The 17,506-nt window shown below is 37.4% G+C and overlaps 2 protein-coding genes across 7 annotated transcripts in view; both read left to right on the plus strand.

Moving 5' to 3' along the window:
- The first annotated feature begins 1,023 nt into the window (after positions 1-1,023).
- Positions 1,024-16,873, plus strand: LOC133248144 (C-type lectin domain family 12 member A-like). Of its 4 annotated transcripts, none has more exons than XR_009736624.1 (7): positions 1,024-1,245; positions 6,185-6,283; positions 6,972-7,160; positions 8,565-8,722; positions 10,793-10,896; positions 13,293-13,559; positions 13,686-16,873. XR_009736624.1 is itself a non-coding variant. In XM_061417919.1 (7 exons), exons 2-7 carry the CDS (start codon positions 5,261-5,263, stop codon positions 13,465-13,467), a joined length of 765 nt encoding a protein of 254 aa, XP_061273903.1. In that variant the 5' UTR covers positions 1,159-1,245; positions 5,139-5,260; the 3' UTR covers positions 13,468-16,873. The 4 variants fall into 4 exon arrangements, 3 of the variants coding, with proteins under 3 accessions (XP_061273901.1, XP_061273902.1, XP_061273903.1); XM_061417919.1 differs by adding an exon at positions 5,139-5,300 and having other exon boundaries at positions 1,159-1,245; positions 13,293-16,873; XM_061417917.1 differs by having other exon boundaries at positions 13,293-16,873.
- The window catches only part of LOC133248146 (C-type lectin domain family 12 member B-like), a 36,121-nt gene continuing 32,419 nt past the window's right edge, over positions 13,805-17,506 (plus strand). For all 3 annotated transcript variants that reach the window (XM_061417920.1, XM_061417922.1, XM_061417923.1), the window contains exon 1: positions 13,805-13,892. The gene's annotated coding sequence lies outside the window, so the exon portion shown is untranslated. The remainder of the gene's footprint in view (positions 13,893-17,506) is intronic.

The following is a 17,506-nucleotide window of genomic DNA, read 5'->3' on the forward strand; positions in this document are numbered from 1 at the left end:
TCAATATGCATACTCCCTGGTATGGTTTTCTTCTAGATCCCTTAGTATATTTTTTGTTTTTAGAGAAACTAGGTGTTCTTTGGCCCTTTTAGGCTATCCTGTACCTGTGTATCAGGGTGTAGAGGTGAGGCTTTCCTTTTAAAAAAAAATTATTTATCTATTTGTATGGGCTCTCAGTCACCTGACATGGGATCTTCATTATATCATGCAGGATCTTTCCTGGCAGTGCACGGACTATCTAGTTATGGCATGTGGGCTTCTCTCTAGTTGTGGTGCATGGCTCCAGAGCATGCAGGTTCAGTAGTTGTGGTGCATGGGCTTAACTGTTCTGCAGCATGTGGAATGGGTGGCTCAATGGTAAAGAATCCACCTGCAATACAGGAGACGCAGGTTAGAGCCCCTGGAGGAAGAAATGGCAATCCACTTCAATATTCCTGCCTGGAAAATTCCCATGGACAGAGGAGCTTGGCAGGCTACAGTTTGTGGGGTTGCAAAAGAGTCAGACATGACTTTGGCAACCAAACGAATGTGGGACTTTAGTTCTCCAACCAGGTATTGAACCCATGTCCCCTGTGTTGGAAGGTGGATTCTTAACCACTGGACTAGCAGGGAAGTCCTGGGGTGGGGCTTTGCTCTCCCTCTCTCTGTGCATGTGTGATCTCCCAGCTAAGCAAATCTCTCTATCAAGACCTCTGCCAAGACACATACAGAATATCTATGCCAAGTCACTGCTGTACACTAGTGAGAGTTTGAGGGCCGTGTCCTTTCTGTTATTTTTTTTCCTTGAGAGATTTTCTCCAAGAAACTCCATGTTATATTTGCACCATGTTAACTTGTGCCCCTTTGCACAATACTAATAATACCCAAACACAATTTTAAAAAACACTTTCTGTGGTCCGTAGATTCAGAGAAATGAGAAAGGGAAGAGACAAGAGGAAGAAAAATGCTCTCTGTTCTTCTCTGAGGTCACGTATAGCAGCTCATTTCCGGAGCTGTGAGTGACTGGTACTGTGGATTTAAAAAACAGAAGTTTAAAGATATGTTTAAACTTTGGCTTATAAACAGAGATCGAAATCACAGCTGTTTATTATCCAACTCTATTACTTTGTCCTCTCCTTTTTTCCAGTTTGTTGGGCTTTCTTTGCATAACATCAATGTCTGAAGAAGTTACTTATGCAGATCTAAAATTCCAGGACTCCAGTCAGACAGAAAATATCCAGAAGTTTGACAAATTTGAGAAAGAAGGTAAGATTTTGAGCTATAGATGTGTTGTAAGGTGGTCAGGGTGTACAAAGTGGCAGAAGCGTTAAGAGTAGGTTCCACTTGGATGTTAGTGAATTGGCAATGATTTCTCTATTTGAATTTTTAATTAAGCATCTTAATTTTATCCAAACTACCAAAAATGTCCATACAAAATGACTGTAAAGTTTTTTTAAGGCAATGATCAAGGTACTGGACACTTAATCTTTTACAAATTTTCTGGGTTTTTTTTTTTTTCATATCATAATCAAGATAATTATGATAGGATAATATTTTCATATGACTGGATTGTGAAACATTTTTCCCCCATGAAAGGAAACTATGGAACAATGAACATGTGCTGTCCAAGAAAGTCAAGGCTTTGTACCTTCTTTTTCTAAATAAATGCTAGTGTGTATGTGTGTGTGTTTGGGGCACAAGATACCAGAGAGACAGAGAGAGAGACAGAGAGGAACTTTAGAGGATTTCATTTGAAATTTTTTTTTTTTACCAAACTGAGCCTATATTAATCTCTAAAATTGTTTCTACTTCTTTTGGAGATCTTTTCCCAATTTAGTAAAATAATAGAAGGGGTTAAATTAAATGAAAGGATACATCAAGTATTAAAGGAAGAAAAGAGATAAAGAAATATCAGAAGAGACACATTCAAATCCATCCTATGCCAGGAAGTTTGATATTTTTTAATCCTAATTTATTTATGAGATAAATGGACTACTTGTGTTTACTTCCTATACTGTAATTTCCATCTTATTCACAATTATGTATTTCTCCAATTGTATGTAGCTTCTACCTCCTGGCTTTTTGTCTTTTGGATGAAATCTGTCCCAGAATATGCAAACTTAAAATCAGTGTGCATAAATTAAACAGTAGATATGGATAACACGAAAAGTTGGTAGAAGCAGTGAAATTAGGAGACAGAACCAATAGAAAACTTCTCATATAGTCTTTAAGTGTTCTCCCTCTCCCCAAAATGTAGCATTCTTTGAAGTTCTAACTTTATTGTGAACAGCATTTTCATTGTTGAATCTTGGGTCCATTTATCATTAGCATTGTAAATCCTGAGAAGGGATAACACCTTAATTCTGTGGCCTTTTCCTCTAATACAAACTTTTTTTTTTAAGGACAGGAAGTTAAGGATTTTACAATACTTTCTGCCAACTTCCTTGTTGGTATTTCTCCTTTTATATGGTTTGAGAGGAATGGAACATATCATGAACTTAATATACCATAATTGCTCTTAACATATCTCATCACATTCTATCTCATTTTCTGTCCTACTAATTGTCCTTATTCTAAATTTCCACTTCAGAAATTCTTTGACTCCAAAAAAATCTTGAATCCATGTCTTGTTGGCTTTCTCAATTTTGTCTAAGTTTCTCATTATTCAGCTTAAAGTTTATACTGTATAATATAAACTTTGTATTATTTAACATCTATCCCTTAGTCTCATATGCTCCCTCCCTGTGCTTTTTCCTTGAAAAATTCCAGTTCTTAAATATCTACCCACTTTGTGCCCCATCTGAGCAGCTGAACATTGCCACATAAAAATGCACAAACTCTCAAACCCAGCTTACTCTCATTTGCCAATATATGTATATGTGTGTTCAGTATTGTCCAACTTTGTAGCCTCTGTGCAACTCTATGGGCTGTAACCCACCAGGCTCCTCTGTTCATGGGATTTTCCCAGGTAAGAAGAGTGAAGTGGGTTGCCATTTCCTTCTCCAGGGAATCTTCCTGACCCAGGAGTTGAACCCATATCTCCTGTGTCTCCTGCATTGCAAGCAGATTCTTTATCGCTAACCCACTGGGGATGTCCATTTCATTTGACAAGCTTTGCTTCTATTTCATTCTATCCCTTTTCTTTCTACTACAAAAATTTCTATTCTGCTTTATTTTGACTCATACTCTCTGTTTCACTTCTAGATGATATTTACAATATCCTGTTTCACTCATCAAAAACCAAATCTTTTCATTTGGTTCTAAATTTCAATCCAAGTATCCTTCTCAAACACATTTCTTCAACAATTTTCAACTTTCTCTCTTGCTTTATTATTCTCTCTCCTTCCTTTAGTTCATTACCCCTTTCTGGTACAGCGACATACTTTTTGGTGGCCATGGTGGTTTAGTCACTAAGCTGTCTCCAACTCTTTGCAACCCCTGAACTGTAGCCCACCTGGCTCCTCTGTCCATGGGATTGTCCAGACAAGAGTACTGGAGTGGGTTGCCATATACTACCCCTATTTTAACAAAAAATAATCCTCACTTGACCACTTAAGTCTCTCCATTTTCCCTCCATTTCTTCATCTCCTTCCACAACTCAACTTGTTGAACCCATTGTCTTTGGTCACAGACTCCTAGTTATCCCTCTCTCTCTTCTCATCTAACTCTACTAGGTTTCTGCTCTCAGTGTTCCATGCGGATTATCCTTGTTTCAGTCATGGATGACCTCATCCCTGACCCATTGTGACAGTCACATCTCTGCTCTAATCTGTCTCCTGACTTCTCCTTTGACCACTTCTAATATCATTTCTCTTGGAAACAGTGTCAGGCTTTATTTTGGGGGCTCCAAAATCACTGCAGATGGTGACTGCAGCCATGAAATTAAAAGATGCTTACTCCTTGGAAGGAAAGTTATGACCAACCTAGATAGTATATTCAAAAGCAGAGACATTACTTTGCCAACAAAGGTCCGGCTAGTCAAGGCTATGGTTTTTCCAGTGGTCATGTATGGATGTGAGAGTTGGACTGTGAAGAAAGCTGAGTGCTGAAGAACTGATGCTTTTGAACTGTGGTGTTGGAGAAGACTCTTGAGAGTCCCTTGGACTGCAAGGAGATCCAACCAGTCCAATCTAAAGGAGATCAGTCCTGGGTGTTCTTTGGAAGGAATGATGCTAAAGCTGAAACTCCAGTACTTTGGCCATCTCATGCGAAGAGTTGACTCATTGGAAAAGACTCTGATGCTGGGAGGGATTGGGGGTAGGAGGAGAAGGGGACGACAGAGGATGAGATGGCTGGATAGCATCACCGACTCAATGGACATGAGTTTGAGTGAACTCCGGGAGTTGGTGATGGACAGGGAGGCCTGGCATGCTGCGATTCATGGGGTCACAAAGAGTCGGACACGACTGGGCAACTGAACTGAACTGAACATCATTTCTCACCTTGGCCACAATTCTTTAGCCACTCTGAATCTTTTCTGTTTTTTTCAAACAGGTAAAACTTTTCTCCAAATTAGAGTCTTTGAATTAGGTGTCCTTGCTATCTGCAATTTCTTTGCACTGATTTTTCATTCCCAGTGGCCATAAGTTCTGAACTAAATGCTCTTTATAATATAGCTCAGTTTCAAACCTATGCATACCGTTTAACAGTTAGAGATATCTCTCAGCTCTCTCATAATTAAAATTTGTCTCCTGTGAAAGCAGGGGCTGGTATGTCTTGCTCACTTTTGTATTGTTAGTATCCAGACTACTGTCCAGTGTCCAGATATATTCAATAACTATTGATTAACTGAATATATAAATAAATTAGAAAAAGCATGTAAAAATAATAGCACTTGAAGTCATGTTTCTGACCTTAGAAATGATCTTGACTATGTAATCCTTTCACTGTTAACTATTGTCCAAGGTCTAAAAACATTGTTTCACATTTCATTTTCAATTCTCTCTCTATTTCACAGTATCATGGTATCACCAACTGTGATATGAAGGACATAGGTACAGTATAGTAAGTATAGTAAGGTTATGTAATCTCTGAATTATATTTTCAAGAAATATCTAGTATCCATTTATACAAGTAATGATTATTTAAATCACATAGTAATTTAATAGCAATTAATTTATAATATAAAGTTTATAATTTCTTGAGTTTTTTTTTAATAGGGAAATGATCTTTTCAACAAGTGTTCACAGTTCAACAAAAAAGAAATATTCAATCAAAGTTTGCTGCTCAAAGCATGAAAAAATTCTGAGGAAACTATTCAGTCTGACCTAAGAACTGGCTGATGGGAGAACACCCAGGACATTACAGGGACACTTTCTCATGTATGTTCCACAGCCAAACTCTCAGTATTTTCTGGGGAAAACATAGACAAAGGAAATTATTTTCTCTGATACCCCACATTTGTCAACTCAAGGAAGGAATGCTTAAATTGACCTTGCTGTTAGCCGCTTGCTGCTCAGTTTCCCCAGTTTTGTACAGACAAGATATATCTTTTTCAGATTAATTGGTCTTCTCACTTCTTTTTCTTTCTCTTTTTCATAGATTTACTATTTATTTTTATTGGAGTGAAATTGCTTCCACTGTGGTGTTAGTTTCAGGTGTAAAGCAAAGTGAATCAGAAATGCATGTACATATGGTCCTTTTTTGGATTTCCTTTCCCCTTTGTTGTTGTTTAGTCACTCAGTCATGTCTGACTCTTTTTTGACCCCGTGGACTGTAGCCACCAGGCTCCTCTGACCATGGTATTTCCCAGGCAAGTATACTGGAGTGGGCTGCCATCTCCTTCTCCAGGGGATTGTCTCAACCCAGGGATTGAATCATGACTCCTCATGCATCTCCTGCTCGGCAGGCAGAGTTTTTACCATTTGGCCACCTGGGAAGCCCTTTCTTTCCCCTTTAGGTCAGTACCTTCTCACTGGTTTTTCATCCCCATTTTTGCTTCTGTTTCTTGAATCAGCCTACCAATCCCAAGCTTCTGCTTTGAAAACCAGTTTGCATGCAAAACAATTAACAAAATGTTTTTTGACTTCTTCTTGACTTACTTGGTCTTTAAAAAGTTATTTTTAAATGCCTTTGAGTTTCTAGCAAAACACATTCCTTTACCACAGACCTATGAGGAAAGAAATAAAGACAACATAAATGAACACATGAATCGAATTAAAATGTACACCGTTCTAAGTGTCTTTACTAATTTTGCTTCCCACAGACCCACCTGTTCCTTCCCACGTATGGCGTCAAGGAGCCTTGGCTCTGACTCTTCTGTGCCTTCTGCTGCTGATTGGCCTGGGAGTCTTTGGAGCCATATGTATGTATTCCCTATGTTTTTACTGCCAGGGAAAACACTTAGAAGTGAGTTTTGCTCTTTAAATCGAAGCCTTGGAATAGGTGATATGTCCACAAAGGGACTTAAAACTAGGCAGTTACAACATGGTACTTACTCTCTTTCTAAAATTTTACAATTAAAAATTTTTTAAATGTAAAATTTTATTTTTAATTGGAGGATACTTGTTTTACAATATTATGTTGGTTTCTGCTATACAACAGGGTGAATCAGCTATATGTATGCATATATCCCCTCCGTCTTGAACCTCCCTTCCAATGCCTCATCCCTCCCCTCTAGGTTAGCACAGAGCATCGGTTGAGTTCCCCATGTTATATATAGCACTTATATGTAAATACCTGTTTATTTTACATATGGGAATGTATATGTTTCAATGCTACTCTCTCAATTCATCCCACCCTTTCCTTCCCCAGGTGTGCCCACAAGTCTGTTCTCTATATCTGCGCCTCTATTCTTGTCCTCTAAATAGGGTCATATGTATTCAGTCTCTTTCCCTTACTTCTGTGAAATAACTGCTTCCCTAGACATTTAATGTTCTTAATTCAGCGGAAAGGAGATGATGGTTGTACTGAGAGACTGCAGTTTTTTTGTTTGTTTGTTTGTTTTGTTTTTATCATTTCTCTTTTCTTCAAATGTGACATTCACATATCAGATTTAAAAACTTTGAAGACAGGCATGGAAAAATTGAATAAGCTACAAAATTTCAAAGAAGAACTTCAAAGAAATCTGTCTCTACAACTCATGCAGAACACAAATAGTTCCCAGAAAATCAGGAACCTTTCTATCAAACTTGAAGAAATAGCCACCAAATTATGTCGTGAGTTATATACAAAAAACAAAGGTAATCCATTATTTCTTTCTGAATTATTTATTAGACAATGAACTAAACCTTGGAGTCACTTGATCACTTCACCAAAAGCTAGCAGCCTTTCCCAGGAAACTATTATTTGGAAGAAAGAATTAAATGTGGGTGATTGAAGACCCATTGATGTTTCTGTGCAGTTAGAAGAAAAACAGAAAAATAACTATAATTCCCAAATTATCAGGAGATGATACTTACTGAATAAGATGGTCTGCAGTTTCTATATTCTGACGTTTACCACTACTATTTTGGGCATGGAAGTCAATAGAATATAGAGAGGAAAGGATAGATCACCTCTTTAATTTATTTTCCTGTGGGGTTCAGTGGCAAAGAATCCACCTGCAATGCAGGAAGTGTGAATTCCATCCCTGGGTAGAGAAGATCCCCTGAAGAGAAAATGGCAACCCACTCCAGCATTCTTGTGGGGAAAATCCCATGGACAGAAGAGCCTGGCAGGCTACAGTCCATGGGGTTGCAAAAGTCAGACACAGCTGAGCATGCATAAGGCACATCTGAGCACTATATGATTTTTGGCTACACTGAGTCTTTGCTGCTGTGTGCAGTCTTTCTCTAGTTGTGACAAACAGGGGCTAGACTCTAGTTGTGGTGCATAGGCTTCTCACTGCAGTGGCTTCTTATTGTGGAGCCTGGGCTTCAGTAGTTGGTGCACGGGCTTAGCTGATCCATGGCATATGGAATCTTCCAGGACCAGGAATTGAACCCATGTCTCCAGCATTTGAAGTTGGATTCTTAAACATTGGACCACCAGGGAAATCAGATCACCTCTTTATGTTTTTTAAAAAGAAGAGCAATAGAAGATATATCACCTTTTTATAGATGACCTTGTTCCTAAATGTCACTCAATGTTTGATAAGAGTTAATAGAAAAAAAAATTCAAGTTTAGTCTTACCTTTGGAATTGGGAGGCATTAGTCTTTTAATATCTCTAACAGTTTCTATAGTTATTATAACTAAAACATATTGTCATCTTAAGAAGTCTCCCGAATATTCAAAAAGTCAAAGAGCTGGAAATGCTCTAGTTGGAAAAGGCAGTATGTCTTGTGATTGGCCTTTATTGCCATGTAGAAATACACAAAATGACAAAGTGAAAGAAGAAGATTAATTAGTTGCTAATCAGGGCTCCTGAGACTGGAAAATAGACTGAAATCCAAGTGTTTAATTTCAAATGTGTTCAAATTATGTTTCGGACACATTGTGGTTGTATATGGGAGCCTGGAATACAAGATTTATTTTCTTCACTTTTGGTGTTAGAAGAAGAAAGACAAGTAAATATGCTTTATTTTTTTAAACTGAGAGGACAATGGGAATAATAAGAATTATGAAGATATCTACACAACCAAACGAAAGTATGCTCTTCTTCCAGAGCACAAATGTAAACCTTGTCCAGAGGAGTGGATGTGGCATGATGACAAATGCTACCTTCTACATGCCTACCAACGTCAGGAAACGTGGCAAAAGAGTGATGAGATTTGTTCTGACTACAATGCCAGCCTGTTGACGATTAAAAGCAAAAGTGTGTTGGTAAGATCACATGGATCTCTGCCTGTAAGGGAAGAAGTCACTTTCCCCAACATAGAATAGAGGGGGAAGACATGTTGGGGAAGATTTGTATTAGTCCAGACATGAATCTGGCTTATTTTAGTTGGGGTATGAGGTGAACGGAACTTAGTATACTCATATCACGATACCGAGTCAAGACAGGCCATGTGAAACTTTAGCTTAGCACCTTAGCATCAGTGGATTCTCAGAGGCTGATGGGCAGATGGTAGATGTGGAGTCCCCAGAATCTTTAGGTCTGTGAATATTTCCAAACTAGAACTTTAGAATCAATTCTCAGGACATAGGTTTGAGCATTTATCTAAAAACAGAAGATTTGTAATTATTTCTGAGTTTTACCAATTCTGTAAAATCACACAGAAGGAGGTTCACCGTTTCCACCCTTTTGCATTTGCATTTTTTTAACTAAGAGGAAAAGGCTACATATACTAGAATAATGATGCTTTCGAACTGTGGTGTTGAAGACTTGAGAGTCGCTTGGACTGCAAGGTGATCCAACAAGTCAAACCTCAAGGAAACCAACCCTGAATATTCATTGGAAGGATTGATGCTGAGGTGGAAGCTCCAATACTTTGGCCACCTGATGCAAAGAGCCAACTCATTAGAAAAGACCCTGATGCTGGGAAAGATTGAAGGCAGGAGGAGAAGGGAAAGACAGGATGAGATGGTTGGATGGCATCACCTACTTGATGGACATGAGTTTAAACAAACTCTGGGAGATAGCAAAGGACAGGAAGGCCTGGTGTGCTGCAGTCCATGGGATCACAAAGAGTCAGATGTGACTGAGCAACTGAACAAAAGAATTAAGATTAGGTGGCAAACGGGAATCCCCTGGAGGTCCAGTAGTTTAAAGACTTGGCTCCTTCACTGCTATGGTCCCAGGTTCAATCCTTGGTTGGGGAACTAAGATTCCACAAGTTGTGTGGCACATCAGGGCCAAATAAGTAAATAAAAGAGAGATGGCAAAGGCAAGTGCCAAGCAGATATATTGCACTGAGTTCCTGGGTCCCAGGAAAAGGGAATTCTCTGAAAGATTTAGTTATTTATTTATCTTATTTTTTTCTAATATTTAAATTATATCTCTATATTTTGGAGAATATAAAGAATCCCATGGAAAGAGGAGTCTGGTGGGCTATAGTTCATGGGGTCTCAAAGACCTGGACACAACTGAGCGACTAACAAACACACACACACACACACACACACACACACACACACACATTTGGACTTCCCTGGTGGCTCAGCAGTAAAGACTCCACCTGCCAATGCAGATGTGGGTTTGACCCCTGAGTGGAAAAGATCCCCTAGAGTAGGAATGGCAATCCACTCTTGTATTCATTCTTGCCTGGAGAACTCCATGGACAGAGGAACCTGGTGGGCTATAGTCTGTGGAGTCGCAAAAGTGTAGGGCATTACTTAGCAACTAAACAATAACAACAACAACAACTCTCTAGAGTTTACTTATTCATTGGCATTTGTGGTTTTTCAGATAGTAATCCCATATTTATTTTAAAACAAAAATATATTTTTTTCAAAAGTCTCAGCTTCCTTACTGTCAGAATTCTTTTTCTTCTTTATAAAAGGGGGGAAATCAATCTAGTTTCTGCCTAGTCTTATTATTTTCAAATGATCCATTCATAGTTATTTGCTTACCAAATGACTGGCATATAAGAAAAGAAAAGAAAAAAAAAAAACTATTACTTTGGCTACATATCTCTGAACTGGATTTGAATTCTAGTCTATAACCATTCTCCTCTGACCTTATTACATTTTTCTCATACTCATGTTTCTCTTAACTTGGGTTTTTTGACGATGAACCATCTCTTCACCCCCAGATAATAACTGAGATATAAATGTTGAAAGACATCTCTCAGTAAGGGGCACTCTGTCTCAGTTTTTTTTTGATGGCATAGAAAATAGTAGAAAAGTGTCAAAGATGTCACCTTGACATAGTAATTTGTAAGAAATTACACTGTGAGGTAATTTACAGAAAAGGGAGACAATGATTTTAAAAGCCACCTTTGTTTCCTATAGGAATTTATAAAATCTCTGAAGTTAAATAACTATTGGTTGAGATTATCTCCCAGGAAAGATAACACAAAATATGGAAACTTGGATACAATTTTCCCCCTCAACTGGTAAGTCTTTATTCTTGTTGAATTTTAATAGCTGGTTTCAGTAAAGGTGAATTTTCTCAGGGGCACTGTAGCTTCTACTGAAATTGTATCCTCAAAGAACCCTTTCCATCAGACTTCTATGATGTGTTTAATAATGAGAAAATTATTGCAAAGGGCTTCCCATTATCTTGACAACTACAAGCCAAATAAGGAAGGATTTCTGTGAATAATGCTTTTATCTAAGAAAACTATAGAAGCCAACACAATTCACTGGGCTTGAATATGTACTTAAAATTGTGCAATGCTAGGATTCTAAAACAAGTGAAAGAGGATGCACAGACAAATTAATTTAACAGATGAAAAGAATAAAATGTGTAAATGCTTCAGTAATAATACTCAGAATAACAAAAAATAGATTTTATCTTTGAAATTTATGTTATAACTGAAATTTGAAGTAGACATTTTTGAATAAAAAATTTAGAGATTGACTAGAAGAGCACTTCTGGTAAAGAGAATAAACTGAACATGGGCATGATATAAAAAAATATTTTGTTGCACAACATAGTAAGAAATTGGTTATAAATATGCCAGTATAAGTGGACTCATATGTTGTATTTGTTCTGCTTATAATGGGGTGGGGTCAAGGCGTATATAAAAAGAATGCCAAAATTCATTTGTGTTTTATAATTCCTTAAATTTAGGAAGCAGGCAGGATTCAACTAAAGAAAGAAACAACAGCCTCAAACTGCTAGATGTTGTTTAGTTGCTAAGTTGTGTCTGACTCTTTGTGACCCCATGGACAGTAGTCTGCCAGGCTCCTGGATTTCCCAGGCAAGGATACTGGAGTGGGTTCCCATGCACTACTCCAGGGGATTTTCCCAACTCAGGCATTGAACCCAGGTCACCTGCATGGCAGGTGGATTCTTTATCACTGAGCCATCGGGGAAGCCCACTGGATACCCTTACAATCTCACAATTTTGTACAGATTTGTTTGTTGAGGACACATGAAGCTGGAGTGAGCTCCATACATATGTGCTGGGGTGCTGACACTCTGAATCTAAACCCCGAGATTCCTCCATATACATGACGTTGGGCAAGGCAGCAAATAGAATCTTTGGTTGTGTTTTGATTATTGTTTTGTTGTGTCCTGCTTGTTTTTTTCCATCAGATAGAAATAGTATGGTAGGAATATGGGTCAGAAAGATACTGCAGCTCCATCTTTGTCAGTCTGCAATAATAGCACAGAACAGGGGATATGCTTAGTTGCTCAGTCCTGTCCAACTCTTTGTGATCCCATGGACTCTAGCCCGCCAGGCTCCTCCATCCATGGGAATTCTTCAGGCAAGAATACTGGACTGGGTTGCCATGCCCTCCTCTGAACAGGGGATACGATTTGCACAAAGGAGAGAAAGATGTATATTCTAAAGGTCTCATTTGGAGTGAAATTCTAGAAGTAAAGGTAGTGTGAGCATAAAGGGACAGTATAGATGTAATCTTGTTTCAAAAGCTAGAGTTTCCTTGTGTTTATTTGTAATTATTGCTAATGGGAAAGTAAACTATAATGGGATGGAAAATGCAGTGGCTATTTCAAATCACAAGAAATAATATAGAAATAGAAATATATCCTAGTATATGTATATAATACACTTTTATATGTATCATGTACATATAATATATGTAATTTTTTTTTAATCTTTGATGTTATTTTGGGATTTGTTCCTGGAAATTAGCTAGGATTAATATAATCTGTGTTATGCTACTTCAAATAGAAAATTAAAGTTATTTGAGGAACTTATTTATTAATAATTGTTAGTTATTAATCCAAGTGGTGATGCTACATTTTTTTCCCGAAGATAATGTATTCAGTTTACAAGTTTGTCTTTGATCTCTAGTCTCTCAACAGTCATCTTGTGTTAGGACCTGGCAGTCATTCAGGGCTTCATCGTAAAATTTCTGGAAAATGGCTGAGGGAAATGTCACTTGGAGATGATGCTGAGCTTAAGGTATCACAGATGAGGTTAATTTCTGATTTTGGTGATTATGAAAAATATTTGAGGAGGACAGCCTCAAAATTTATTACTTGTCCAGTTTTCCTGAAGAATCTAATGGAATTGCATTACTTTATTCATTCTAGGTGCTGTGGAAGGGAGGTGCTAGGTCTGGAAGAAAAGGACAACAAATACTCCAGCTGTGAGAAACTAGAAAAGCCTGAGAGAAATCAGGCAGTGTGTGGCATTGCACATTTGTCCATAAAAATAAGTAACTTGGACACTTGCCATTCTAAATAATAATTAAAATTCATTTTAGACAACACAGACCATAGGAGAAGTGATATGTTGGAAAAGTGATTTTTTTTTCTGGGACTGTGTTTCAAATGTTTGACTTGCCAAGTGTAATTCTTTATTTTCTCTTTCAGGTTTACAAGAAATACAAGTGTCATAAATGATCAGATGTATTGTGGATATGTATATTATGCAAACTTTTATTATATTAAGTGCACTGAAACTAAAAATATTATATGTGAGAAGCTTGCCCAACCAGTGAAGACTGAGAGTATACTAATGAGTGAAATATTGGATGGAAGAAAATAGTGCACTTATTTTGTCCCAAGTATTATCTTGCACTTAAAGGACACTTTGGGGACCATACATCTTATTGACCACATCTATAGAATAAAGATACAGTACAACTACATTTCTGCCTCCCTCCTAACAATTTACATTTTCAAACTTTCTTCTTTCTCTTCATTTGCTGAGTGAATGGAGCCTAACGTCATAGTTATATTTTATATTTCATTCACTCAATCCAGATACTGCTGAACATAAATACAGTATTTTGGGTGAGAATACAGAAAACCGATGGAGGAAATGGCAACCCACGCCAGTATTCTTGCCTGGATAATTCCAGTGGACAGAGGAGCCTGATGGGCTGCAGTCCATGGGGTCACAAAAAGTCAGACACCACTGAGCACACACAGAAAACAGAAGCTAATTTTTCTTGCTTCTCCAGAAATAAGGTAAATATAAACTTTACAGAAAATCAATGAAAATGAAATCTTGGAATATACAAAGAAGATAATACCATCATGACCAATTAGGACAATACAGGTTGATTTACTTACTTTTGAGGAAAAAAAAATAAAAGAGAGAATACAGTGCCATTTCAATAGATATAGAAAAAATGTTAGATAAAGTTCAACACCAAATCTCTTAAAAAACTAGAAGCAGAAGATATCTCTAATCTGATAAAGAATGTTAACATTAAAGAAAAACAAAACAAAAACTAACAAAAGCAGCAACAGAAACCCCTAAGCTTAACATATTTCTAGTAAAAGAGTAAAAGTTTTTCTTCTGAATCCTGGAAGAATATAGAAATTATCGGTTATTTTATTCAACAACTTCTACTGTCTATTGGAGGGCCTGAAAGTGAAATAAAGCAAGAAAGAGATTAAAAATATTAAAAAAGAGACAGAAATAAGATTTTATTTGTAGATCATTTAATTATTTACATAGACCAATATAATTTATAAACTATTAATTTAGCAAGCTCAGTGATAAATTATATATAGTATATTCCCAATTCATGCACATCATCATAATTCTATATATTAGCAATAAGTAGTGCAAAATAAAATTTACAAAAGCAATACCATTAATAATAGCATCCAAAAACATAGTAATAATAAAGATTAAAATGTGGAAAACCTCTATATGTAAATATTATATGCAGTGTGATCCTAATACCTCACCTAAAGTTACACTTCCTTCTAAAGATCTGTAAATCCAGCAACTGGTAATAGCATAGCAAGGGCCAGGACTCCACTGTCATGCCTTAAAGAAAACTATAAGCTGTTTGCTGCCAAATTAGCTAATATATACCCATTTCACAATGGAAAGAGCTTTGACAGGAATAGATGCATATTTGGGTATGGAATTCTTGTCCTGTCCATAGGGTTCATCCAGAACCATTATCCACAAACTGGAATAGGACCTTACATAACATCATGTCTGATGCTCTCTAGCATTCAGATAAGGGAATGGAGGATTGACCATGGGATCCACTAGTTACATAAAAACAGAATCAACACACAGCTTCAAGTCAGACAGAGCAATGGAAGGCTAAAGGTCCATTGAAAGCACAGTTGGAGATCCATCTCAAGAGTTAATACTACAACATGATGCCATCTTCCAAGTTATAATGTATCCTTTAAACCAATAACCTTTATATGGTACTGTGTCTTCAACAGATAGAATACATGGGTCTGGAAACCAAAGGGAGAGGCAGGAGTGACCCTTCTTACCATCATTTCCAGTAACTAACTTGGGAGATGCATGCCTTCTGTCAGAGTAACTCTGGGTTTAAGAAAATCTTGTCTGTAAAGAACAAAAGCTTCCACCAAGGGGCACAACATCTCTTTAGATGAATCAGGATGAGCTATTTACTCTGTCCAACAGAAGACGGGGCTGTTTTTACACCACAGGGGAACAGAAAGAAAGACATTTGGCATCCAGTTATGCCATTTGAGGACATATTTATAATCCATCCTCTATTTTGATGGTATAAAGGCAAATTCTGCAGTCTCAGCTTGAGAATGGTGTGATGGGTTCAAACCCCTGGTAGGCGAAGGTGACTAAGATCAGCAGATGTGTGGAGAGCGAGAAGAGTAGCCAAGTCCCTTTGCTGTTCACCTGAAACTATCATAACATTGTTAATCAGCTATACTCCAATATAAAATAAATAGTTGAAAATTTTTCTTTAAAAATAGGAGAGAGAGACAATGAGTGTCAGTTGTGACTCTGAGCTCAGCTGCAGGGTCGGGAGCTAGAATTAATGCCACACACCTTCCACTTACAAGTTTATTCCAAGAGAAGAGACATACCTTTAACCTCAACTTGCTTCATTTCCATGAAGAAATACATCTAGGCTGAAGAAAGTTAAATTGTACTGGACCCTATGACATGATATACAGATTTCTCTTCAGGACTGAAGGGCTTATTCTCCTAGTTGCTGGGAGAGCTATCAGCATCCAGCTATCAAATGTGAGCCCTTGCCTCTGTTGAAGGGAATGAACTCAGTCAAGGTTATATTCCCTTCCCAGAGCAGCTCGTTTCTGCGATGTGGAGATGTGAAGGCCTTGATGCCTTGGCCTAATCGGGGAAAACTCAGAAGCTCTATTCCAGCCTCAGAGCTCCAACTTCCCTCTCTCCAGTTCTGCTTTCTTCTGTTTTTTTCCACAAGTGGACACACCAAGGATGTCCCTGATAAACCTCCATCATACTAATCTTGACTTCAGAATCTGCTTCCCTGGAAATCAAGAATGTAGGGGTTGCTGACAAAATTAAAGAAAACCTCAATAAGTGGAGAGATAACTACATACTTGGATTAGAAAAGTTCATATTTGGGGTATGTCAACTTTCCTAAATTTGCCTCTAGATTCAATACAATCCCTGAATTTTTCAGAGGGATTTTTAAAAAGTGATGTGCTAATAGTAAGATTAATACAGAAATGCATAAGATTTAGAATAGCCAACATAATATTGAAAAAGAAGAATATTTGCAGAAATTACAGTCTTCAATAACAAGACTTACTCTAAAGCCATAATAATAAAAATAGTTTTGACTTGATACCAGGATAGGTATACATCCACAAGCCCAGATCAAGAGTCCAAGAAGAGAGGATATAGAATGAGGTGGTCAGAAAGTAAAAACTTCCAGTTATACCATATAGTTATTGTCCTGAGGATCTAATGTACAACACAATGACTATAGTTAATACTGCTGTGTGGTACAATTGAAAGTTGTTAATGGAGCAAATTCCAAGAGTTCTCCTCACAAGCAATTGTTTTCCTTTTTTCGTATCTATATGATATGATGGATAACTAAATTTACTGCACTAATCATTTCATAATATATGTGAGTCAAATCATTATACTGTATACCTTAAGCTTCCACAATGCCATGTGTAAATTATATCCTAATAAAATTGGGGAAAAAAGAGTTTTGTTTGTTTGGTATCTTCAGCAAGACTGATATACGTCTTTCTGTTTCTTTTTTTTTTTTTTTTTTTACATTCTAATAGTTATGTAGGGGTGTCCCTTGTTGGCTATCTTTTCTTGTGCTTATCTGACATTTGTATAACTTCTTTGATAGTGTCAGTGCCAATCTTTGGCCTATTTTGTAATACTTTATTTATAGTGTTGAGAGTTCCTGTTGAGAGAGATAGTCTGAATATCAGACATGTTATATCAATTACGTGAATGGCAAATATTTTTTTCCTAGTGTTTGATTTGTGGAAGTTCTTCATTTTCATTGTCTAGCTTTTTATTTATTTTGTTATTTTTGGATCATGTTTTTGCTGTTATGGGCTTCCCTGGTGGCTCAGATGGTAAAGAATCTGCCTGCATTGCAGGAGACCTGTGTTTGACCCCTGGGTTGGGAAGATCCCCTGGAGAAGGGAATGGCAATCCACTCCAGGATTCTTGCCTAGAGAATTCCAAGGACAGAGGAGCCTGGTGGGCTACAGTTCATGGACTCACAAAGAGTCAGACATGACTGAACAACCACACTTTCACTTCACTTTGTTGTTGTAGCTAGAAAATATTTTTCGCCCCCAAATTGTAAAGATTTTCT

Source organism: Bos javanicus, chromosome 5 (assembly GCF_032452875.1).
Source record: "Bos javanicus breed banteng chromosome 5, ARS-OSU_banteng_1.0, whole genome shotgun sequence".
Lineage (NCBI taxonomy): Eukaryota > Metazoa > Chordata > Mammalia > Artiodactyla > Bovidae > Bos > Bos javanicus.